The sequence below is a fragment of the Balearica regulorum genome, chromosome 12 (assembly GCF_011004875.1).
Source record: "Balearica regulorum gibbericeps isolate bBalReg1 chromosome 12, bBalReg1.pri, whole genome shotgun sequence".
NCBI classification, from domain to species: domain Eukaryota; kingdom Metazoa; phylum Chordata; class Aves; order Gruiformes; family Gruidae; genus Balearica; species Balearica regulorum.
Window position 1 is genome coordinate 10,210,473 of NC_046195.1, and position 25,228 is coordinate 10,235,700.

The 25,228-nt window shown below is 37.1% G+C and overlaps 1 protein-coding gene across 2 annotated transcripts in view; it reads left to right on the plus strand.

The window, feature by feature from the left end:
• MYO5C (myosin VC) overlaps positions 1 to 25,228 on the plus strand; it is a 35,633-nt gene that overhangs the window by 2,653 nt on the left and 7,752 nt on the right. The window contains exons 2-33 of one of the 2 annotated variants that reach the window (XM_075764484.1): positions 950 to 1,060; positions 1,983 to 2,148; positions 2,422 to 2,566; positions 2,953 to 3,109; positions 3,664 to 3,807; positions 4,729 to 4,810; positions 5,410 to 5,517; positions 6,057 to 6,163; positions 6,787 to 7,052; positions 7,503 to 7,584; positions 7,928 to 8,068; positions 9,148 to 9,273; positions 9,900 to 9,983; positions 10,892 to 11,026; positions 11,385 to 11,482; positions 12,433 to 12,519; positions 12,606 to 12,717; positions 13,647 to 13,858; positions 14,549 to 14,714; positions 15,113 to 15,259; positions 17,088 to 17,252; positions 17,483 to 17,576; positions 18,146 to 18,209; positions 19,419 to 19,599; positions 20,189 to 20,282; positions 21,144 to 21,207; positions 21,294 to 21,374; positions 21,754 to 21,934; positions 23,364 to 23,457; positions 24,250 to 24,301; positions 24,540 to 24,702; positions 24,957 to 25,044. In XM_075764484.1, the coding sequence (XP_075620599.1) occupies positions 950 to 1,060; positions 1,983 to 2,148; positions 2,422 to 2,566; positions 2,953 to 3,109; positions 3,664 to 3,807; positions 4,729 to 4,810; positions 5,410 to 5,517; positions 6,057 to 6,163; positions 6,787 to 7,052; positions 7,503 to 7,584; positions 7,928 to 8,068; positions 9,148 to 9,273; positions 9,900 to 9,983; positions 10,892 to 11,026; positions 11,385 to 11,482; positions 12,433 to 12,519; positions 12,606 to 12,717; positions 13,647 to 13,858; positions 14,549 to 14,714; positions 15,113 to 15,259; positions 17,088 to 17,252; positions 17,483 to 17,576; positions 18,146 to 18,209; positions 19,419 to 19,599; positions 20,189 to 20,282; positions 21,144 to 21,207; positions 21,294 to 21,374; positions 21,754 to 21,934; positions 23,364 to 23,457; positions 24,250 to 24,301; positions 24,540 to 24,702; positions 24,957 to 25,044 (3,997 nt within the window). Of the gene's footprint in view, positions 1 to 949; positions 1,061 to 1,982; positions 2,149 to 2,421; positions 2,572 to 2,952; positions 3,110 to 3,663; positions 3,808 to 4,728; positions 4,811 to 5,409; positions 5,518 to 6,056; positions 6,164 to 6,786; positions 7,053 to 7,502; positions 7,585 to 7,927; positions 8,069 to 9,147; positions 9,274 to 9,899; positions 9,984 to 10,891; positions 11,027 to 11,384; positions 11,483 to 12,432; positions 12,520 to 12,605; positions 12,718 to 13,646; positions 13,859 to 14,548; positions 14,715 to 15,112; positions 15,260 to 17,087; positions 17,253 to 17,482; positions 17,577 to 18,145; positions 18,210 to 19,418; positions 19,600 to 20,188; positions 20,283 to 21,143; positions 21,208 to 21,293; positions 21,375 to 21,753; positions 21,935 to 23,363; positions 23,458 to 24,249; positions 24,302 to 24,539; positions 24,703 to 24,956; positions 25,045 to 25,228 lie in introns of those variants that run through there. The other variant, XM_075764485.1, reaches the window with a different exon arrangement.

Consider the following 25,228-nt stretch of genomic DNA (forward strand, 5'->3'; position numbering starts at 1 on the left):
ATGTCCTTTTAAGGAATGTTGCTTCCTATAGCTTCTAGGGTGCTTCCTATAGCTTCTAGGGCAGAGCATTTAAGATGCTGCCACTGCTTCAGCATTTTAACTTCCGCATAGGAGAACCAGATGGTTCAAACACCCTAATATACATTTAAACATTTATGCAGAGGTAATTCTGTTGTTTCAATTCTTCAAATACCTTAAAATAATTAAGATTCCTCTGTTTCCATTAGAAATTAGTACTTTTTGGGAAGGATGTTCTCTTCCTGCGGCAGAGCTAAAGTACCTTACTGGGACTGAACAAAGCGAAGCTAGCTGATTGCTTATAAAGAAAGAACCTGTTGGTGGTCTTTGAAGTTCGCCCTAGAACAGGATAAGTTTTTGTTTGGAGGCTGCACTTCAGACCCCTTAGAAGAAAAGTAACCGTGCGCTCTTTCTTGTGTATTCATCCGTACCCATGGCAAAATGCTTCCTAAGTTCAGTATCCTATATTTGAATTCAGGGAAGTGATTGTCTAAATTCCACTAAGTGAGCTGCTTTCTCTGGTACTTGCTCATTTGAAATCTCCTAGAAATCAGGGCTCTGCCACAAGTGTATTTTATTCTCCTTGTTAAGTGTTAGGGGGTTTGAAGAGCCTGGCAACAGTCTGGCTCTTGTTCACCTTACTGTGCTCTGTTCTGCAGACTTTATGCTAAACAGTGGTAGAGCAAGCATGTCTGAGATTGTGCTCTTTTTTTTTCTTTTTTTTTCCTTTCCTTTTGTGGAGAATAAACCACAAAAATATAGCCTGCTGAAAGGGTCGGAGCTAATAATAATCCCCAAAAGTTCTGGCATCCAGTTCAGCTTTTTGGTTGCACTTGATGTTTGAAGACTTTCTCTTTTTTTTTTTTTTTTTATGCTAGTCTGGTATTATGATAATAGCTAAGCTAACTCTTATCTTGTTTTTCTGTTGTAGTATAATAGGGTTTGGATCCCTGATAATGAAGAAGTGTGGCAGTCTGCAGAAATCACAAAAAACTACAAAGCTGGAGACCATTTTCTCCATGTGCAATTAGAAGATGGAACTGTAAGGAGAAAAGCCTTAATTTATTATGGAGTTTGCTGAGATATGTTTATGTAGAAACATAAGACACACCATTATGGGATCTAAATGACTTGTCCTTATTTTCTTTTATGTTAACCCTGCAGCAACCAGAATTTTATCATATTGAAATTTGTACAGTAACCAGCTGTTACCTAAAAATATGACGAGTGCGATTCTACTATCTTTGCCACATTAGTATAGAACACATACCTTGAAGAAGAAAGATCACCTCACTTTTGAAACAAGCACTGAAACTCATCTTAAGTTGAAGTAAATCGGAAATGCAAGACAGGCATAAATAGTTCTCAGGGAGCTAGCTGTTGCTTTTTTCCCTAAAGTTGTTGCTTTATGTAGGATTTGTTAATTTTAGTATCCGAGTTCTTTACAGATTTAATATTTTGAAAACAGTATACTGTATTTCTGCATTCCTGTCTTAACAAGTATTAAATGTATGATTAAATGGATTTGCTGAAAGAAACAGAAGTGAGTTTTAAACTTTGTGTAAATAAAACTGAAAGGTTGTGAGTAAGGGTAGTTTTAGAGCTGACTTGAGTTCTGGCCAGGTGTTTACTTTCATTCAGTTGCAACTGGTCTCCTGTTTTCATCTGTACTTGAAATATGCGTGTGTTTAGAGAGCTAAATGCATTTCCCATTTTTGCAGATTTCAATACAAAATATCATGAATAAGGAGAGAGTAGCTTGCTTTTTAATAAGCAGCAAAGAGCTCCATCTTACTTTCATGATCTCCAAGTCCCCTGAGTTCAGTGGGATGTGTGGAATTGACGAAATACAAGATCAGACAGGGCTGCATCAACCCTGTAACTTTGTGTAAAGGTAGAAGATCAATTAGCGTTTATGCAAACACAATGCATTTTATGGTACTTCAAGTCATTTTTGTTGACAGGAACTGAATTACCCTGTTGATCCAGCTGCTTTGCCACCCCTACGAAATCCTGACATCCTTGTTGGTGAAAATGATCTCACTGCACTTAGCTATCTCCATGAACCAGCTGTTCTACACAATCTTAAAGTTCGTTTTGTGGAGTCTAAGCTTATCTACACCTATAGTGGTAAGCAAAGTAAAATGCAGGTTTAAAAAAAAATTCTTTAAAAAAATAATCTTGGGTTAGTTTGCAATATGATGTGAGTAATGTTTTCCTCAAGTGTATTTTAACTCATTCGAGGTAACTCGTTTTTGTATGAGTGTAGACTTGTTTGTTGATCAGGATCTCCTACCTAGTTTAGAAAATATTGCCACTCTGTATCAGTTTAACTGTAGTCAAAAACTGGTATTTCACTGAACTAACTTATGTTTTATTTTTGTTTTGTACGCTTGGTTGTAGGAATAATTTTGGTTGCGATAAACCCCTATAAACAGTTGCCAATATATGGAGATGCTATTATCCATGCATATAGTGGGCAAAACATGGGGGACATGGATCCACATATATTTGCTGTGGCAGAAGAAGCGTACAAGCAAATGGCAAGGTTCAGTATGTTGCTTAATGTCTGTAAATAACACTTGAAGTCTAGTGCCAGTGTTAATTGTAATTTAATTTAACTGTGTATGTGCCATTGGCTATTAAGAATCCCTTTGAATGGTTAACTTAACTATAGGAGGAATAATTCCAGCTGAGGAATTTCTAGAACTCACAACTATTTTCATTCTTGATGAGGGGCAAAACACTGTCTTAGCTGAGTGAATAGCAATGACATCAGCCTAGAGGTTACAACCAAAGGGGAGTAAGAGAAGAGCAGATGAAAGATGGAACTTGAGTTGACCACAGCTGTGTTTTCATACATATATATAATTCTTACATTTATACATGCATTTAGACATGTCTGATTTAAACTGTCTGATTATTTGGTTTTAGAAATAACAAAAATCAGTCTATTATAGTCAGTGGAGAATCGGGAGCTGGAAAGACTGTGTCTGCAAGATACACGATGAGATACTTTGCCACTGTGAGTAAGTCAAGCAGCAATGCACATGTGGAGGATAAAGTACTGGCATCTAATCCAATAACTGAGGTAAGTTTCAGAGAATATCTATCAAGTCTGTACTTGTCAAGGAAAGAATTCTGAGAGCTGCTGGGAATCTTTGTTTGCAGTCTTTAGGGATGTTTTAGCTGCCTGAGTTAGATATCTAAATTAGAAGTTTAGCGTCTCAGTGTTACTGATGGAAGGAGGTAGTCAGCTTCAGGAACGCCCAGGTTCTGCCTAATTTACCAGTGGCCCTTTGGAGGCACTAGTTTGTCTCCAGAGTTTTATCTGACCACATCCTGTTAATTAGATGATGGGAAAACAATATTGAACAAGTTGTTTGTTAATTGGAATAGAAACTGGTTAAGGTACCTTATGGTGGGAAAACATACTTTCTCTAATTCTCAGTTTATGTACTGTTATACTATTTGACTTGAGGCTTATTTTCAAATATGGGCCTCAATTTAAATTTCACACCTCAATGCTGAGATTGATCCTTGCACACCTTTGATTTTAGGAACTTGTAGTTGAGTCATGTTTTCACAGTTATTCTTATGAAAGATGCAAGTAAAACAAATTCTAACAGTGTGTAATTTTTGCAGGCTGTTGGCAATGCCAAAACCACGCGGAATGATAATAGCAGTCGATTTGGAAAATACACTGAAATCAGTTTTGATCAGAGTTACCAAATCATTGGAGCTAACATGAGAACATACCTGCTCGAGAAATCCAGAGTTGTCTTTCAGGTGGGTAAAACAGTCAATGTCAGTATAGCTGCTAATGTGCTATCCTTTTACTAGTTTCACATAAAAAATGTTTATGTGAAGTTCTGAATAGTATGTCTAATCAGAATTTGATTTATTTTTTAATAGGAGCTAATCTTATTTATAAGAAACTAATTTATTCCATGTTCTTCTTTATGTTAGGTGGAGGATGTAGCTCAGGGACAATTCCCTGACATAAGTGCAAGAAGTATTTGAGAACTCTGTAACTCTCAGTCACAATAGCAACATGTGCCACTTGTACCTGGAAAGAAACAGTGTATCTAGGGCAGAGGGGGTCTGGGTAAAAAACTGGCTGAAAATTTATAAGGCCAGGGCTTATTGCATGTGACTCATTACAGTGTCAGAGCATAATTGTGATAATCTACTAAAGAAAGCATTTAATTTTATAAAGCTGTTTTTACAAACTTTTCCTTTTTAGTAGTATTGCAACTTTGTAAGTACTATGAAAAATACTTCTGTATATCTGCTGCCTGAAAGATGGTTTGAAAATAGAGAGTTTTCTGAGTTACCATGGGGCAGTGTTTCAGCTGGCACTCCTACTCAGTTGTTCATTACAATATTTGTCTTATTAGTAGATGGTTACTCAAGCAGAAGAAATTACTAGAGTTACAGCCTTGGGGAAGGAACTCAGTGTATTGGTAATGGAAATAAAATAGACTTGAATTTATCACTTTCAAAGCTCTTGTTGAAGAGTAAGATGTGCCATTTTAATATTGGGGAATTTCTTTGCCAAACTAAGCTGCAGCAGAATTTAGCCTTCAAGTGTCACCGTCTCTTTACGATAGTGTTGAATATTGAATGTTTCCCTGGTTGGGTTTTTTGGTTTGGGTTTTTGTTTGTTTGGTTTTTTCTTTCTGTAATGGTATTTGCTTTAATTTACAGTCAGAGAATGAGAGAAACTACCATATATTTTATCAGTTGTGTGCATCTGCTATGCAACCTGAATTTAAGCATCTTAAATTGGGTAGGTGTCAAGACAATAATCTACTGTTTGTTTTTGCAGTGCAGTATTTTGAAGACTGGATTTTTCAAATGCTAGGATGTTAAGTGCTTTATAGCATAAATCTCACGAACTTACAATGGGACTTGCGTTTTTAAGTCACTTAGCTATTAATCCTGCTTATATTGAACTCGGTAGCAAATCCCTAGTAACTTGAAGAGCGCATGATCATGTACCTAAGTGTCTTTGAAAATCTTATTGTAATACTTTCTGTAGTGACAGATGCCATAATGACAGTTTAAGGGCTTAATTCATTTCTCTACAGAGAAGCTTTAATGCCACCTGGGAGAAGCAGACTGTGGGTATATGTTTACTCAGTCTTCATTTCTGGTTGTGTATTAGATTAAGTATTAAACTTGCAAGGAATTATGAATACCAATTTGTGTCAGCTTAACTGAATTAGGTGCATGGATTTCCCTCAGACAAAGAGGACCTCCAGCTTTTAGCTGAAGAGCTGTCATCTGATAGCATCTTTAATTTTGTCATGTTACAAGAGTCTTTAACAAGTGGCTATCCCCAGTCCCAAATTTTCCAGCATTACAAGTTTTGCTTCTTATTTATAGGAAGTGCAGAAGAATTTAACTACACAAGAATGGGTGGCAGCACAGTAATAGAAGGAGTTGATGACAGAGCAAATATGCTGGAGACTCAGAAGACATTTGCCTTACTGGGTATGTTCTTGGGAGTACCTTTTCAATAGATTTAAAAATTGTGGGTTTTCTTCTGAAATGGGCAAAGGCAGATGATTTCTGAAACGTCCAAAACTTTAGTAGTAATTACCAAAATAATTTCTTTCATAGCTTATCCATTGCACTGTTGGTCTGTTTTAAAAGCACTAGGCAAGAGCAAATGGCTGTTAGCAGTTGGTGTTCATTGTTAACGGTCAAAATCACAAAGGGCTGGAGTCTTCTTGGCCCTTAAGCTAACATGCAGTGACAGACGTGGAATTGGAAGCTTCTGTGCCCCTATGTGGCTTATGTGAAAGCCAAATCAGACTTGAGCTGGCACTTGGGGAGGTACGGGAATTTATGCCTAATATCTCAACAGATCAGAAAGGCAGAAAGTATGCAGAACCAAGGCTTTGCATAGTAGTCTGCAGAGATACTATACAACTCTTGGCTACCCAACAAAACAAGTAATTCAGCATTGTACTATTTTAAATAATTGTACTGTTTCTGAGTATTTAAATAATCAAGAATTGTTTTTTTAGGTCTGAAAGTGGATTTTCAGATGGATGTTTTTAAAATGCTGGCAGCAATCCTACACTTAGGCAATGTGGAAGTAACAGCTGTTGGAGATGAGAGAGCATCCATCAGTGTAAGGAAGTAGCTGATTCACATACCAGCATTTTCTTTTATATTCTATGCCAAAAGTCCTTTAGCAATGTTTTTTCTCATTTCTGGGGCTCAGAGCAGCGTTAAACTTGGTATGCTACACTTGAGAGATTTTTCCATCTTCATATGTATAGAATCATTGCAAGTGTTTATGTGAATCCTGTTTTGTGCCCAGGTTCAGCAAGTCTGAACAAAAGGCAAAATGTGGCTAAGAGAGCCCCATATCCAATTGATCCACAGCTGTTGGAGAAGCCATTTGGGACTGTCTGCAGGATACAGGAAACAGTTTGTCAAAGCTGCTCAGAATGTGTCTCAGCAGATTGTACAGGTCTAAAAAGCAAGGACACCTAAACATCGACTAAAGAAATTTTTCCTTTCAACATCTTAATCCAAAGCATCTCATCCAGTCTAAGTTTTTTTTCTTTGCCAGGAGTTCTCTCCAGTATTACTTGCTTTGGCTGCTCTTGATATTTTGCCAGATGAAGAAGTGAACAGAACCCCTTGTCTATTTAAAAATAAATTTGATGTACGTGGTGCCAGGATTTCACTGTCTAGACAACAGTTAAAGCATTAAATGTAATTAATATTTATTTATCTTCTTTAAAGCTGGAAGATAAACATCTCAATATATTCTGTGAACTTCTGGATTTAAACTGTAACAAAATGGCACAGTGGTTGTGTCACCGAAAGATTATCACTACCTCAGAGACTGTAATAAAGCCAATGACAAGAGCTCAGGCCGTTAATGCACGGGATGCTCTGGCAAAGAAGATCTATTCTCATTTATTTGATTTTGTCGTGGAAAGAATTAACCAAGCTTTGCAGTACCCTGGAAAACAACATACTTTTATTGGTGTTTTGGACATTTATGGGTAAGAATGTCTCTGGAAACAAATTTACTTTAAGTTCTGCCTTTTCTTTGGAGTTAAGAAGCACTCTTCAATTTGTGCTGCTAATTAATTTGGAGCATTTTGCTTTACTAAAAGGTCATAGTCATGTAAGTTCTTTAGCATCTGGAGTAGTGGAAATGTTTGGCAACTATAAATATTAGTATTTTTTACGAATGAGGCTTACATTTTTGATATGAGATACGGATTTATTTTTTTAGCTCTGTTATGTCTGGAAACGTTAACTTCTAGGGAAGTTTTTAAATGCCTTAGCATCTTGATTAGCCTTGCGGCAATTTAATTTTCTTAGAAATAGTAGGATACCTCCAAAGTCTTAGAAGGATACTACCATTTGTAGTTAAATGTGAAGGGATTTTTTTTTCTCTAACACTGTTGCATCACCTAATTTTTTTACTTATTCGACGTGTGTTTCAGCTTTGAAACTTTTGATGTGAACAGTTTTGAACAATTTTGCATCAATTATGCTAATGAAAAACTGCAGCAGCAATTTAACCTGGTATGTTCTTTCATTTGTTATAGTTCTTTATCTTATTTTGTTTTGGTTTTGAAATTATCAATGATGGATATTAGTAAATGCTATTTGTATTTGAGTAGTGGCTATTTCTGGATAATGGCTATCCAGTAATAGACAAAAATATTTTATTGTTGTATATATATACACACATATATAAAACCCCAAAATTTTCTGAGTTTATTTTCTTACAAGACAGACATATACTACATGACAAAATATATAAATATTTTTTCTATCTTATATATACAATCACACACATGCATATATTGTATATATTTGCTTCCTTAATTGTAACCTTACATTTTCCTAATTTTCACATATCTAGCATGTCTTTAAACTTGAACAAGAAGAATATATGAAGGAAGATATCCCATGGACTTTAATAGACTTCTATGACAACCAGCCTGTCATTGACCTTATTGAAGCTAAAATGGGAATTTTAGAACTTCTGGATGAAGAGTGCTTGGTAACTTAAAAATTCTTGTATTTATGAGGTTATAAAAAAGCTTGTGGGTTAATCCATATTTTGTTCCTTTTAAATGGGAAGTAGAGCATTTTCCGTATAAAAGGAACTTTATTGTTTGCCCTCTGCTTGGTAATTTTAATTGTAAGTCTTATTTTTATCATATAAAATTAAGAACCTAAAACTAGATTCTTACCCAGAATCTAACCCAGCAACTAGAATTCTTCACTGTGAGAGTAGTGCAGTACTAGAACAGGTTAAGCAGAGGTGCAGCGGGATCCCCATCCTTGGATACTTCTCAGATTTGAGTTCAAATGGAAGCCAACTCTAGTGGTGGTGGTAGTCTTGCTCCAAGCAGGAATTTGGACTACCTGGTCTCCAGGGGTCTCTTCCATTGATGTTTCTACAACTCAGTTATTCCACGAATCACTAATTTTGGTACAAAAAAACAGGCTTCCTTTCCTTTTTTGTAAGTTCTTGTTGAATGCACCAAACCTACATCTTTGCTTTTTTCCTCTTTCATCTTACTATTTCTTTCTCTGTGCTTCTCTCCTGACTGTAGTGATTCCTGAATCTGGGTTTTTTTCTTCTCCATATATGTAGTTCCCTTTGGCTTCCGAACTTATTGAAGTAGCTTTTTCAGTGAAGAACAGGGCAGGGAAAGGTGAGCCCTCTTAAAATGGTCTCTAGAAGGTGCTTTGGAGATACTGGCAAGTTGTACTTCTCAGAATGCAAACCGTGGAGTAATATGGGAGAAATTGGGGAGTATTCCCCAACACAGTAGCTCATCTGTTATTCTGCATGTTAGCATTCCCAGGGATCAGATCGTCCCTGATTGCAGGTAGCATCCTCTCAGGACAAAATTATTTATGACTCATCAGAGAATTAACTCTAATTAATATAACCTTCTTAAAATTATTTGCTACAGGGAGCTAAAGGACAAAAAAACATGGTTGTTATCAGGCCTTGTAACTCACTGAAGATGCATTATTCAGGCAGAATTTATTGATAGTAAGCAGTTTTGCTGGTTTTAGCAGTCCAGCAGAGTTTTGTTAAAGAGATTGCCCTTCTTGTTTTTACAGTTACCTCATGGAACAGATGAAAACTGGCTTCAAAAGCTATATAATAATTTTGTCAATAAAAATGCACTCTTTGAAAAGCCAAGGATGTCAAACACATCTTTCATCGTGCAACACTTTGCTGATAAGGTAGAGTATAAACAACCCAGTATTATTTCACCCTTTTTTTAGCAATAGCTCATTCAGAAAAGAAACAAACTTAGAAAATAGAGGAAATATTAACCACACTTTTTTGGAACTTCTATAAAATCTATCTTCAATACATAATTCTATTTATTTATTGGTAATACTGCCCATAATGTGCTATTTAAACAAACATAAGAAGTGCTTAAGATAATGAATTTGAGAGTATAAAAGATAAGGCAGAAGAAGAGAGCAACGTATAAATAAAACAGTTAAGATTGTAGTCTGTACACATTGTAGTCTCTGTTACTTACATTTCAAATGTAGTATTCCTTTTTTTGTATTTTTATTTGAAATCATAGAATAATGAAGAGAGGAGGAAAGAAATTCCTAATGAAGGCAGAAGGAAATTGCAGTTGATAGTGGATTCTGACAGTTTGTCCTGCTTCTAAATTTGCAGTATGCATCTATGTATGCTTGCCATAGTGAACCTGGTAAAAGCAGTGTTGCAGTCATCGTGTTTAAGACTAATAAAGACCTGTTGACCACCACAGCTTAGAGTGTAAAAAATAACTGTTTTGTTAACTGTTCATGTATTGCTGAAAAGTTAATGATTTTACCCGTTTGCACAGGTAGAATATAAATGTGAAGGATTTCTGGAAAAAAACAGAGATACAGTACATGAAGTATTGATTGAAATCTTGAAAGAGAGCAAGGTTTGTGGCCTAATCAGTAATGACTAATTTTCTGAATACCTGATTTTACTGGAATTCATTCAGATCTGATTTTAAAAGATTTGTTCTGATAAAAAAGATTTTTTAAATAGGCTGAATCAATGAGTTTAGTCTTAATTTTTATTAATATTCTACAAGTGTACATCAAAATAACATACAGGATGGAAAAACAAGTATTCATCCTTTTCATGTATGTGCATTTACTTTGCTAGTTATGTTAGTATTTTTTGTTTTCTTAATATCTCCCTTGAATAGCATTTTGGAATCCTTGAAACGGAACAATTCACTTTTTTTTTTTTTTTTTCCCCCTGTGGTCATTACATGTAGCTTTGAGTGGCTTATCATTAACAGCTGCCTTTGTTTATTCTTCAAAAGAGATTAAAGGCATGCCAGGGCAGGGAAAACATCAAATGTCTTCTAAGTGCCTGCCACTTCCCAGCTGCTTGAAGGCCCTGTCCCTTTCAGGTCTACAACCCTGAGACTGTGGGATTATTATTGAGAAGCTAATTTGATCTGACCAAAAAGCATATTCTTAATTTAAATTAAATATTGTGAAAATACAACCTTAAGTGATCTTATTTTTAACTCTGTTCTGTATTTATGTCCATGTTTGCTCGTATTGAAAGAGCTTTTGCAGGCCTACTTAACAGTCATTGAGGTTTGTCTGTGAACTGTGGACGTGCTTCACAATAGACTCAGAAGTGTTGTGACTGTTTCTTCAGTTGTTGGTTGGTTGTGCCTTAAAGACCTGGTTTCAAGTCTGGCGATACCTAACTGAAGCGTTAAGATGGATGGGGTTTGCATTTTACGTTACCGTAGGTGTAATTTTTATTTAAATGTTACTACAGTTACACAGTATTTAACTGTGATTCTTTCACCACACTTTTTAGTTTCATCTGTGTGCAAATTTTTTTCAAGACAATCCAGTGTCCGTTTCACCTTTCAGTTCAACTATAAGCATCAAATCTGCAAGACCCGTTCTCAAGTCACCTAACAAACAACTCCGGATGACTGTTGGCAATAAGGTGCTACATAAACGTGCTATTCTGAGATGCTCGTACTTTCAGGGAATTGTACTGGGCAGTCTGAGGCTATGGTGCTGTACTCTATTCTTATTCACGGTGGGCTATCCAGTTTTCAGTACAGCAAGAGCCAGCCACAGGGCAGTGCTCCAGGTCTGGGTGTAAGTAGGTGTGTTTAATTTATGTATAGGAGACTGTTAGGTACACCAGGACTGTTAAATTTCCTGTGTTTAAGATCTAAACCCTAAGAAAATCTCCCAGTGTCCAGCCAAAGCTTAAAGAATTAAAAAGCTAAGATTTGACTTTTTTCCTTGGCTGTAAACATTTTGTTAGCAAAACCATTCTGTCTGATATTTTCTAGTTCCGGAGTTCTTTGTCTTTGCTTATGGTGACACTCAATGCAACCACCCCTCATTATGTACGCTGCATAAAGCCAAATGATGAGAAGTTGCCTTTTGAGTAAGTATGTTAGTGGTGTCTAGCTGTTATAGTACCTTTAAAATTAAAAGAGTATTTTTCTATTTCACAGTAGCTGCATGTCAGTAAGCTAAATTCTTATTGTTGAACATCTTCCCCTACAGAACATATTTTTCCTTTCAAGATATCTAAAGTAAAAAAATATTGTCGTTTTACAAAAATAGAATCAGTCAGTAATAGTTATTGATGCCTTAAAAATTCTTTATTATCCTAAAATTTTTTAAGGCAGATAGTAGCGTTTGTGTATTTGTCATAACCCTTTTTAGGGGAAAGGTTGTCCACCTTTGATAAAAGTTGATGGATATTTTGTTTAGGTGTGTTTGCTCTTGTACAGTATGGATTAGCACCAATTCATATTTAAGGAAAAAAAAAAAGCCAGTGCCATTCTCCTTGTGAACTTTCTTTGTGTCCACACAAATATTTAGAGGAGCTTTAGAAGTCAAAAAAGGTATGGGCAGTGTTGAACATAGCCTTGGCTTTTTCCCACAATTTTATATCATTTTAATGTTATAATACAATTATATATGCCAGATAGTTTTTATAATTTCTCTATCTAGTTTGATAACCGCTAACTGTAAGCAGGAGTTAACCTTGACGCAGCTATTGGTCTGGCTTGTGGGCAGACATGTGGAATCTACTTTGTTATGCAGGTTTTAGCTGGAATTTAATATTGAAAAGAAACAGGACGTTTCATAAGAGAAAAATAAATATAGTCGTCCTTTTGTTTTGAGGCAGAAAAAGAAAAGCCAGATACTCCCTATCACGTATGTAAAAAAAAAAACCCCAACAAAACAATACAGTAAGATGCCATATAAAAAGTAAGGAGCCCTGTATCCTATGGGCAGAAATAGAAATCCAGCTAGTAGAATGGTTATAAATATTATTGCATTGTAAACCCAGCAAAAATGTAAACTAGAACTCTGCCTTTTTAGGTTTGATTCAAAAAGAGTGGCTCAGCAACTGCGAGCGTGTGGTGTTTTGGAAACTATTCGGATTAGTGCACAGAGCTACCCATCCAGGTAGGGATAGCAGCAGGCCTCCTTATGTCAAAAAATACTTAAGTGTCTCTTAAATGAATTGCATTTGCTAATTTTTTATTTTCTAGGTGGACTTACATTGAGTTTTTCAGCCGTTACAGCATTCTTATGACACAGCAGGAACTTTCCATAAATGATAAAAAGCAGATTTGCAAGACTGTTTTGCAGCGACTAATCCAGGTTAGTTTGTATGCACTGACCCATTATGTATTATAGCAGCTATTATTAATAAACAATCTTTTTTGCCAAGAGTAGTATCTCTTTCCTCAAATCAGAAAGATATTTACATTATCTTTCCTGATTTAGTGTGTTGCACGCAGGCTTGCAAGTCAAGAACCTTGTGTTGTGACACAGTCATGATGCGGCCATAGACAGATGATTTAACCTCTCTGTGCTTAATATCTTCACTTGTAAAATGGAAGATACGCTACCTGTGTTTGTGAACCAGTGAACAGACAGTGGTATATGTTTGTCAAGTATTAGAATTTTATGTACACAGGAGGGGTTTTGATGGTGGGAACGCAGCATATTGGAGAACCGTTCTAAAAAATGTGCTATTTTGCATATTGCTCCTATTCATTAGACAAGTCTGTAGCGATGAGGCTGGTCCAAGTCAAGCCAGTGATTCAAGTCAGCGCATCAGGATTGACTCAGGCATGTATAAGACCAAACACAAGTGTACTTGCAACGTAGCTCCGGCACAAGCCAAGGCTGAGAGCCTGAACTTAAAAGCAGCTTCTCCCCTGAGATTTTGCTCCCACAGCTTGCTGATTCAAGGCCAGACTTGAACACTAAAAGGTGTTGTTGAGCCCAGGGAACCAGACTTGTAGGAGGGGGTGAAGAGGTTGCTTTCAAGGCCTTGATGATAAGTCCAGATATGGCCTTTAATTTGAGATCACTAGGGTGAGATTTGTGGATGTAATTCCCTGGTTCATTCCTGCTAAGGGGATTTTCCCCCATATACTCCTATCTACAAAGAAGGCAGATATTTAGCAAGATCATGTCATTTCAGAAGACCTTGCCTGAAGTGTCAATTTATAAAAAGAAGAGAGTGTCTTGTCTGCAATAATAAACTAAAATGTCAATATACCTATTGTTTTCTTTTTCAGGATCATAACCAATATCAGTTTGGGAGAACAAAAATTTTCTTCAGAGCAGGACAGGTTGCTTACTTAGAAAAACTGCGATCAGATAAACTGAGACACGCGTGCATCACGATCCAAAAGAGTGTTCGAGGTTGGCTGCAGCGGAAGAAATTCCTTCGCATAAAACAAGCAGCTACTATAATTCAGCAGTATTTCCGGGGGCAGCGGACTGTACGGTACTTCTGGCTGATAAATGAATTTGCTCTTAGGGCATGCCTGAAGGGATATAGAAGGTCAAACTAATCCCCAACACTAATTTGGAAGTGTAGTTTTTATGAAAAAGCAATTCAGATTGTATTTCTATTTCCTCTTGATTGTAATTATAGACTTGAAAATGTTCAAGTTATTCAGCTGATACGAAGAAAGTACTCTAGCAGATTTCAAATGTTGTCTGTCAGATTCCCGAGAGGTCTGTGTACCTGTAAGCTCAGTCCTTAGCTAGTGAGGAGCGACCCAGTTGTCGACTTGGGCTTACTGCGTAGCTTCAGAGCCAGAGAACAAATCAAGTAGCAGAAAGGAAAAGCAATTTGCAAGGGTCTAAAAATTAGCGTGTACAAATTATTACGAGGAGGTATGCAGCAGAGAAACTGTACCAGTCATTCACAGAGCAGACTGAGAGGAAGATGGCTCTGTGTAGGCTTTGAAATTTTCAGAAAGAGACCATCAGAACAGTTGGTTGTGGAACAGATTTCAAAGATTGTGGATAATTCCCCCTTTCTCGCTTTGAAGAAAAAGTTGTGGTTTAGATAGTGGATGTCTCTTTTCAGTATCTTCTTTTTTCTTTTATGTGTGATTTGGCTAACTGAGGGAGTGAGCGTTAGAAATCTAACGTGACTGAAGTAAACGTTATTGTCTTTTGAATTAAGGCAAGCTATAACTGCAAGAACTCTGAAGGAAACATGGGCAGCTATAATTATTCAGAAGTACTGTCGGGGTTACCTGGTCCGTAGACTTTTCCAGCTCATCCATGTCGCTACTATAACCATTCAAGCTTATACAAGAGGATTTCTAGCAAGAAAAAAATATCGGAAGGTACAGCCTATCAAAAATTCTATTTCAATAACTGGAAACAGCTATTGCTGTATGAGAGATGGAGATAAGGGCAATGATCCCTAATAATTTACTTTCTGCATGTCTGGTTCTCATATCTTCTACTCTGTTTTTATATTGTTACTATAAAAATACCAATACAGTAGCTCAGATCTAATCTCTGAGCTGCTAAGAATTCTGTCTGGTTTATATTTGATGCAGATCATTTAGTGTGATTACTACAGTGGTTCAAATGTGTCTGCAGTCTGGATATTTTAATATTTTGATACTTCTGTGAGAAGCATTGTCATTACCAGTATATGTAGATTCATGGAATGTTATAATTGATGCTGATTGAGCCATAGATAATTACAGACAGATGTTAATATTTTATTTTAAAGATGCTTGAAGAACATAAGGCTGTGATCCTTCAGAAATATGCCCGTGCATGGCTTGCCAGGCGCAGATTTCAGAATATTCGGCGGTTTGTATTGAATATCCAGCTTTCGTACAGAGTTCAGCAACTGCAGAAAAAGATAGAAGAACAGGTGAGGGACACCAGTCTGTTTATGATTTGTACTAATTTTTTTATTATATCTGTTTTATTCAGAGCTCTCAGGTTGACTACAAGAAAGCTGGGGAGGGATGGTTTACAAGGGCATGTAGCGATAGGACGAGGGGTAATGGCTTTAAACTAAAAGAGGGTAGATTTAGATAAGATGTTAGGAAGAAATTGTTTACTGTGAGAGTGATGAGGCACTGGAACAGGTTGCCCATGGAAGCTGTGGGTGTCCCATCCCTGGAAGTGTTCAAGGCCAGGTTGGATGGGGCTTTGGGCAACCTGGTCTAGTGGAGGGTGTCCCTGCCCATGGCAAGGGGGTTGGAACTAGATGGGCTTTAAGGTCCCTTCCAACCCAAACCATTCTATGATTCTATAACTAGAGGCTTACATGAATTACAATATCCATAGTTTACTTGACAAGACAGGAGAATATGTAAGGGATATGTCCTTTATAATAAACCACGAATATTCTCGTGGATGTAGGACTAGAAGGTGTTGTGAGCAAGTTTGTGGATGACACCAAATTGGGAGGAGCTGTTGATTCCATTGAGGGCGGAGAGGCTTTGCAGAGAGATCTGGACAGACTGGAGAACTGGGCAATCACCAACCACATGAGGTTTAACAAGGGCAACTGCCAGATTCTGCACCTGGGAAGGGGCAGCCCTGGCCATACATACAGACTGGGTGATGAGACGCTGGAGACCAGCCACGCTGAAAGGGACCTGGGGGTCTTGGTCAACAGCAAGTTGAACATGAGTCAACAGTGTGCCCAGGCTGCCAGGAAGGCCAACCGTATCCTGGGGTGCATCAAGCATGGCATCGCTAGCCGGTCTAGGGAAGGGATTGTCCCACTCTACACTGCGCTGGTGCGGCCTCACCTCGAGTACCGCGTGCAGTTTTGGGTGCCACAGTACAAGAAGGGCATAAAACTATTGGAGAGAGTCCAAAGGAGGGCAACAAAGATGGTGAAGGGTCTAGAGGGGAAGATGTATGAGGAGAGGCTGAAGTCCCTGGATTTGTTCAGCCTAGAGAAGAGGAGACTGAGGGGAGACCTCATTGTGGCCTACAGCTTCCTCACAAGGGGGAGCGAAGGGGCAGGCGTTCATCTCCTCCCTCTGGTGACCAGTGATAGAACCCAAGGGAACAGAGTGAAGCTGCGACAGGGGGGGTTTAGGTTGGATATCAGGAAAAGGCTCTTCACCGAGAGGGTGGTTGGGCACTGGAACAGGCTCCCCAGGGAAGTGGTCAGAGCACCGAGCTTGACTGAGTTCAAGAAGCGTCTGGATAACGCTCTCAGTCATATGCTCTGATTTGGCTGGTCCTGTGTGGAGCCAGGAGTTGGACTCGATGATCCTTATGGGTCCCTTCCAACTCAGCATATCCTATGTTTCTTCCTAAATCCAGGGTAGGAAGAACCATCCAGGGTTTCCTTATCATTTTGGGTTAGTTGTGCCAATGAGAAGAGTCTGCAATGAACTTTTTTTTTTTGCTGTTTCTTAAGTAGTCCATCTAATCTCTGGATGGGATTACTTGTATTAAGATGAAGGATGTGTGAGATACTGTTCTGGTGCAATATTTTTAGTAAGTTTTGGAATTCCATATTATGTTTATTTTGCAGCTTATTTTTGAGAGCCATACCAGCTACCATCTTTAAGATGGTAGCTTTACTCTAATTGATGGAAACAATCCTTGGTTGAAGTAATCATGACTGATAGGGGATGGTGAGCAGAAGTAGGTCAGGTCCTTCAAAATTCTGTTAAACAGTTTCAGGTGTGCATTTTTCTGTTTCTTTTAACCTGCCTCACTCATTGTAGAGTAGAGAAAATCATGGTTTGCTGGAACGATTGACCAATCTGGCCTCAACTCATATGAACGACATGGATACAATTCAGAAACTGGAATTAGATCTTGAAAAGTTAACTGCTCAAAAGAGGACATCTGAAGAGAAAGAGAAAAAATATAAAGAGGACAGTGACCAGGTAAATTTTAATTGCCACCTGGGTGCTTTTATTTTAGTTTAAATCTTTTTTTCAGTTACCAGATTTATCAAATGCATGACTGGAGAGTTACTAAGTGACTTCACTTTTGCAGGAGGGGTAGCAGGGAAGGAAGGGAGTCCATATATGCTTGTTAAAATGTAAGATCTTCTGTGACCTACTTGGTTTTCCTCTGTAATTTGTATATTGTGCTTACTTTTATGTGTGTACAGAAAATCTTAAAACTTGAGAATCGGAATAAAGAATTACAAGAACAGAAAGAGACATTGGAAATAAAGCTCCAAGAAAAAACTGAGGAAATGAAAGGTACAATAGCTAAGGAGGTTTAAAGGAGTTATAGTGGGGGAAAGTTGTAATGTCAAGTTTTCAGCAAAGGTAAATTACTTTTGTTCTAATAAAAGCAATATAAATGCTGAATTTACTCTAAGTTAAAAGCTGGCCATAAGCTTCCCTTGCTTAGAATGTGTAGTGCAAGTATTTAATATTTAATAATTCAATTAAATTTGTTCTTTCAGTAGCAAAAGCTCTCCTCTTATTATTTTTCCTGTCTCATACACATGCATTCCTTCAAAGTGTTGTTTTGTCCTTGGTTCCTTTAATATACTGCTTTTTTGAATCTAATTTCAAAGGACACAGGCAGCACATGAGATCAAGTATACTTCAGATGAATAACACTTTGGTGGTTTAGAACCTTTTTATTCTATAGCATTACTTGTGAAATTTACTGTGATAATTTTTGGCACTTGAGAGAGTAATTTCAGCCTTAAAATATGTTAAGGATTGCTTATTAAAACTTCTCATTGTGGTCATACTGTTTTAATAAACGCACCTAATTGCATGAAGGTCTTTGAAATATTGAAGTATTCTTTTGACAGAGAAAATGGATGACCTCACGAAGCAACTCTTCAATGATGTACAAAAAGAAGAAAATCAGAGAATGTATGGAATCTGAATTTTATTGCTTTGAAACAGCATTCATTTTTTTCCTCTTTCCCTGCCTTCCTTTCTCCTGCTGCAAATGTGTTATGCTTCCATCAGTTATGAATCTGTCAGTGTTCTTGGACATTAATGCTAGTACTGAAGTACTTCATGTACAGTTGAGGAAAAGCACGTGCTTGTTTGTGGGTCAGTCACTTGCAGGAAATCATATTGTAGACTTGAGCTTGTTCTTGCACTTGTGTTTTCCTGTTTTTTCATGTGTCTTTCTGAGAATTGAAAGTCAGCCCTGATCATAATGGTTTCTTTGGAGATACCCTCAGAATTCAGTCAGGGGTGGAAGAGCAGCTGATGGCCATATCGGTCAGACTTCCTGTGAAGAGGGTATTAAAGGACCGAATTGAAAGATTCAGCTTGAAGGAAAGGCAGCATTTGTAAAGGACATTTGGTTGACAATATAGGGGAAAACCTTTTTTTTCCTTCTCCCTTTGGTATTTCATTTGCAATATTAAAAATCCTATTATTTAGCAATAAATGATTGTTGCTTTGCAGCATGTTTTTCTCAGATGAAGTGTTTATTTCCCAGTAACTCTCTTCCAGTCTAAGAGAGAGAATCGTAGGTACCAGACAAATGCTATTCTCTGAAGTGTGAAGAGTGTAACCAGTCACTGTTCCTGAGGGTTTGAAGCTGTGTGGTATTTCAGATGCAAATAACTTCAGACTACACTAAGAGGACTCCTTTGCTAGTTTTTCTGCTTTGTTCATTAGCTATATTTTGTTGGAAGCCAGCCCATTCCAGTGGGGACTAGTAGAAAATTGAAAGCTTCTTGCAATGTTTTACGGAGAAGGGCGTGGGGTTTCTGTTGCTATGTCCTTCTTCACTGCTGACTGTGGCTGTAAATGTAGTGGAAAGCTGCTCAGGTAGGCTAACTTTCAAAGAGTTAGATAGCCTTTAATTGGAAAAAACTCAGTTTTGCCTTGAATTCAGTCCCAATATCTGAATTAGATGTAGGGAAATCCAGGGACGTTCTCATCTTGTTATCATCCATTCTGTAGATTGATTCTGAGTATGTAGGATAGCATTTTCAAGTAGTTCTGGTTCATTTAAGTTTTCTTCAATGAAACATGTCCTTCAAATTAAAACAAAAACAAAGCCCGCTCTTTCACTTAGGAATGTAGGAAAATAAACCCACTTTTCGTTGTCTTGTTTAGGATACTCGAGAAAAATTTCCAAAATCAGAAGCAGGACTATGAAAAGGAGATTGAATTGCTCAGGGGAGAAATTAAAACTCTGAAAGAAGAAAAAACTCAGCTACAACATCAAGTTCAGCAAGAAATTGTCATTCAGGATGGCTTGAAAATGGAAGTAGGACAACTTACAAAACAAGCACAGGTAAAGTATTGATGCATTTCATTCTAGGTTTTTGCTAGATAAAGCAAGCAGGGAATGTGGGTCTTTTATTTATAGATTATATTCACTAATTTCTTTATCTCCAGTGCCTTTTTAGAGGAAATTGTAGTTAATAAGCTGTATTTTGATACACCGCTATGTTGCATTGTTTTCATGTAGTACACAATATGAGTAAGTTACTGCTCGCGGAAATAAGTGCATGTTTTGAGGAGAAATTGTGCCTGAATATTTATGCATTTAATTATGTGGGTCGTCATCTTTCTTTTTCCAAGAAAGTATTAGTTTTTCAGAGGATTTTTCATAGATGTAGTTTATAAGCTGATCCTGAAAATAATACTTTTGTGTAAAGTCACTTTTTTCCCTGACTCAATTCAATGACACAAACACATATATTTTGACTACATCACATTACTGTTCTGCTCTGATGCCTGAGAACCAGATGCTTTAAACATAACACATTTTAAACCTTTTGCCACATGAACTTGTTCTTAATTATAATTACCTTTATGATTTAACTGATACTCAGTGTCATTCACTCCTTGTCTCAGTCTGTAATTTTTGTTTGATTCAGAAAATACCTGAATTGCAAAAGGAAATCGAACTGCTGCAGACACAAAAATTGGATGTTGAAAAGCAGGCTCAGTCACAGAAGCGAGAACTGAGGGGTAAGCTACATACTAGATAATTCAGAGAACTTACCAAGTACAATGTCAACCAGGCCAGTTTAAATTGATTTCTTCCATGTTAGCTTTGACAAAAAAAACAGTTTTCCTTCCCATCCCATAGTGATTCCATTCTATTCATACCTTTACTTGCAAGGGGGGAAAAACCCCAAAACAACAGGTGAGTTTGTGACTACAAAGTGATTGCTGAGTACTGAGATCTGGGGTACCCCTTTGAATAAACTCTGATTTCAAATGTTTCTCCTTTGTGTTTAAAAAATCAATACTAATAATTTAAACTTCACTTAGAATTTAACGAGTAGCTTGTAGAGACCCAAGAATATGGAAACAATATATTATCTAGCTTTCATTCATCCTGTCTTTAGCCTTAGGTCCAATAAATGTTAAATACGCTTAAATAATTTGCTGAGTTGAGTTCTTTGTGGGAAAAGGTACTTAAGAAGCACTACTGTTGTGCACTTTCTTCTGTGCTAACGATGTCATAAAGCAAACCTGTATCTGCAGCATTTAATGTAGTAATCTAGCACTAGATAACAAATAACCTATACAGCTCTAGCAGTTGTCCAGATTCAGAACAGAAAGATGTAACTTTGCATTGAAAGTTTGATATGTTTAGGTATTCCACCAATATTTGGGGTTTTTTTCCTATCTAGTGCACCTTACATGTGCAGAAGTAGAACAAGTCCCTCATCATATTCTTGTAGTAAATCAGATATATTTACTGAGTACTAGGAAAGAAGATTAAGAAGAATTAGATTGAGAAGTTGGTTTGATTTTTGTAATCAAATTTAATTTGAAATGTGCAGAGAAAATTATTAATGTAATAAACTTTGTTTTTTCCAGAAAAGATGTCAGAAGTTACAACACAGCTTCTTGAAAGTTATGATTTGGAAGATGTAAGAAGCAGGTAACTTTGTTCTGAGGTGCCTTTTAAAAAGGTTAAGCACTGCATTTTGTTCACCTGTGCACTAATAATACTGTGTTGTATTCTAGACTCTCTACAGAGGATTTGGAACACTTGAATGAGGACGGAGAACTCTGGTTTGCTTATGAGGGCTTGAAAAAAGCTACGAGGTTAGTTCAGTTCTTTGGTGTTTTTATAACTCCAAGCTGTGATCTAGAAAACAAATGGAAAGATCAGTAACTAATTCAACAGTGCAGTAGTGAACATCTGTTTAAGAAATTAACACACACTACATTATATGACTGGCTGAGCAGCTTAAAATCACTTTAACGAACTTTTACTAAGTCAGTGAGGTAAGCGTGTATGTGTCAGGAAAATGTTTCCTCTGAGATACTATGCGTAACTTTCAACTCACTTAATGAACAGATGATGTAACAGAATGCCTGCGTGTTAACCATAGTACTTTTTTTTTTCACTTTGCATTAAACTTGACCCATTGCATCGAGGTCGTACTGCATCTGCCATGTTCTTTCTTCTTTTTTTTAACAGAGTATTGGAAAGTCATTTCCAGTCTCAGAAAGAAATATATGAAAAGGAGATTGAAGGTTTGAACTTTAAAGTTGAGCATCTTAGCCAAGATATTAATCATCTACAAAAATTATTTCGAGAGGAAAATGACATAAATGATGGCATTCGACTCGAAGTTAGCAGGCTAACTTCAGAAAACCTGGTAAGATCAAGGTGTAGTAAAGCAAAGTATGTTTTTGTTACTTAGTAATACAATCCAAACATGTTTGTGGCACAAAGCCCTCAAAGTCTTGCAGTCATGTCCTTGAAATCTCAAGGATTATGCGTATGTGGCCGAATATTGACATTTTATAGAAGATGTTTTGAACTTCACAAGGTTGCCGGGATGTCCGCTGCTGAGCTCATACATATTTTGGGTCTGCTTTTTGCAGTTTCTCAACAATGCGAGGAACTTTTGAGGGATGTAATGATTTCTACAGATATGCAGCTTTATACTGGAAGTCATAAAGAAACACCCAAGGTGTCTGCCCCACCCCAGGTGTCTGCCCCACCTTAGCAAGTTAACCTGGGGGTGGGCAAGAAGCTGGGGGACAGCCCAGAGAGCTGACCCGAGCTGACTAGAAGGTTATCCCCTACCATGTAACGTCATGCTCAGCAATAAAAAAAAATGAGGTAGATGAAGAAGGAACGGGGGTGTTTGGCTTTATCTTGACCCAGATGTTGTCTCGCTTCTGCTCTTCCTCTTCTCTTCCCCGTTCTGCTGGTGTGTGGGGTTGGAGGTGGGGAGGGTGTGAGCAGCTCTGTGGGTGCTTGGCTGCTGGGGTCAACCCACAGCAACCAGCTGCAAGTTTCATTATGCTGAGGTGTTCAAGTTCAGAATTTAGTTACTGCATTCTTTCCCTGTAGTCAGAGGACAGAAAATAGATTATTTTTTTTTTTCTTTTTTTCTCAGAAGCCTCTTTAAAGCTATTTCTGTGTCTCAGGTCGACAAGTTCTGTGATTTGATAGTGAACATACAGATGCCTGGGGGATTTATGGCGGTTACCGATTTGTGCAGTTCAGAGGCTCTCCCCACCAGAGGGCAGCTAAGCATATCAAGTTGCTAACGAATTACAGGCAAGGCTTACAGGTTTTACACAACACTAATAATTAGACTCTAACACAAGGAGTGCTGTTATTCCAGAAAATAGTATATACTGTGTTATTTTTCTGCTGAGTGAAAAATAACTTTGTTTTGAAAATATTTCTTTAGTTACCAAAATTGAAAATATAAGGAAAAGTTTCTTATTTTAAAAAAATTATTTTATAACATACTGAGGTTTTTTCTAATGTTAATTGAACTAGGGAAATTAAAGCCACAGTGTAATTTCCTTTAATCTAGAACAGAAGAATGGTAGTACTGGGCTAGTCCAGACGTTTAGTTAGCTCACTATTTCATTTTTAAGAGTGGCCAGCAGCAGCTGCCTCCAGAAAGGTTAAACAAGTCAGGTGAGCAGGTAGCAGTACTCCCTGACAGCGTATCCCCAGTCTTTGACTATTTGCAGTTGAAGGTCTTCCACTGTTGTAGGAACCGTTGCAGATATTGGAAAAGAAGGAAGGTGCTAAAATACACAAATCTTTTCCTCTAAAAGGTGATCCCAGATCTTAAACAGCAAATTTCTGAACTTGAAAATCAAAAATTAGATCTCGAAAACCGTCTTCAAGAACAGACTGTGAAATTGAAAGGTAAAGTACCAGTGTGGTCCCTATCCTTACATTTGTTTAAGATGAACATGATGAATTCCGTATACTTGAATTTTTAAAAGCTGAAGCAATATTACATAATAACTTCATTGCCTTATTACTAATTTCTTGCTAGTGAAACATAAGAAACACGATGAAAAAAATGTGTAGTTTATATCTCTTATTAAACAATAAATTATATGTAAGTATGTGTATGGTTTTTTTAACCTTTTTTAGGTCGTTCGGTTCTATGGTGTGGATGTCTGCAAGTGTATTCAGAAGGGCTCTGCTAGGAATATGTGTAACGGAGTATGGTCTTTGGAAACAATCATAGAAAGGAAAGATGTTTTGGAACTTAAGGCATACTCTGAGGTGGACTTCAGAGGGTGTTGAAAAATTGAGTGGGAGACAGAGGGAAAAGTTCTTGCTAAATTTGCATGTTTGAAAGTTCTTCTCAGTTTAGGAAAGCATACTTTGCTGAGGTTTCTGAGTCACTAACTGAAGTGTCTTTCTAAGCAATTGATTTAAGATTTGCAAGTAGTTTTCCTGCCAACTGCAAGAAGTTAGTAATGTCAAAATTCCCCGTCCCATACAATCTTCTGTGTGGTGTGGTAGTAGTCAGATAGTTCTCTGATACATTGTCTGGCATGCCATTCAATTTCATTAGATTAAATGAAATTATGAGTTTAGTAGGAGATGTACTAAATACTAGTATAGAACAGCAAGCAAATGTGATTTTGTTGTTTTTCTTTTGTTTTGGGTTTTGTTGCTAATTATTACCGAAAAAAATGAAAGAAATGTCTAATCGGCTGCATTATGAGCTAGAAGGGGATAGAACACAACAACGGTAAATAATACGTTTGGTTTTTTGGGTTGTGGTGGTTTTTTTGTTTTGTTTTTAAATGTAAGAAATGTAGTTGCCATAAGCGGGGGTAACAAAGTCATTTAGACTCTTTAAAGTACCACCTCCAATGTCAGATTTCCCTTACAGCCTAGTGTACAGTTAATAAGTAATGAACAAGTATGATATGACTATGCTTTAACAGAAGAAGAAGAGACAAAGCTTCCTATCTATCTATTCTTAGAACAAATGAGGCCCAGAATGAAACAGACGTAAAAGAAGAGAGAGTCAAAGTCACAACCCAAGAACTTGAGGGGCTGAGTAATGGTTTGATGCAAGATGAAATCCAGGATGAAGTAAAAAGCAAGATAAAGCAAGAAACAACTAGACTTACTGTAGAAAATATGGTGAGGAAATGAAAGTGTCCTTAATAAATTGTATCTGAAATGCAGGATAAAAAGAAAGACATCATGGTTTCACGGTATAGGCAGGATGTTTTCTCAATTGGGGGAGAAAAAAAGATAGGAAGATTTCATGTTTTTTCCACAAAATATAAATAAAAACACATCATAGTGCTCTTTAATTGTGGCAATAACATGTAGCAGTAGAAGACATTTTTTAATTGTGGTTGCTCTGAACTCACCAACTTTGATTATTACAGGATCTTGAAGAAAAACTAGACATGAAAGACAGAATAATAAAAAAATTGGAGGATCAGATCAAAACTCTTACCAAGACTATTGAAAAAAGTAAGATATTGTTATATGATGATTTTTTTCAAATATAGATTTGGATTTTTCAGTGTGTGTTTGAAAGAAACTATATTTAAGAAAAAGAAAAAGGTAGGGTTTGGTGTGGGGTTAGAAATTTTAAAACCTCAGGAAAAAGTGCCAGGAAACCACCAACTGAAATGATATAAAACTGCTTTCCTGT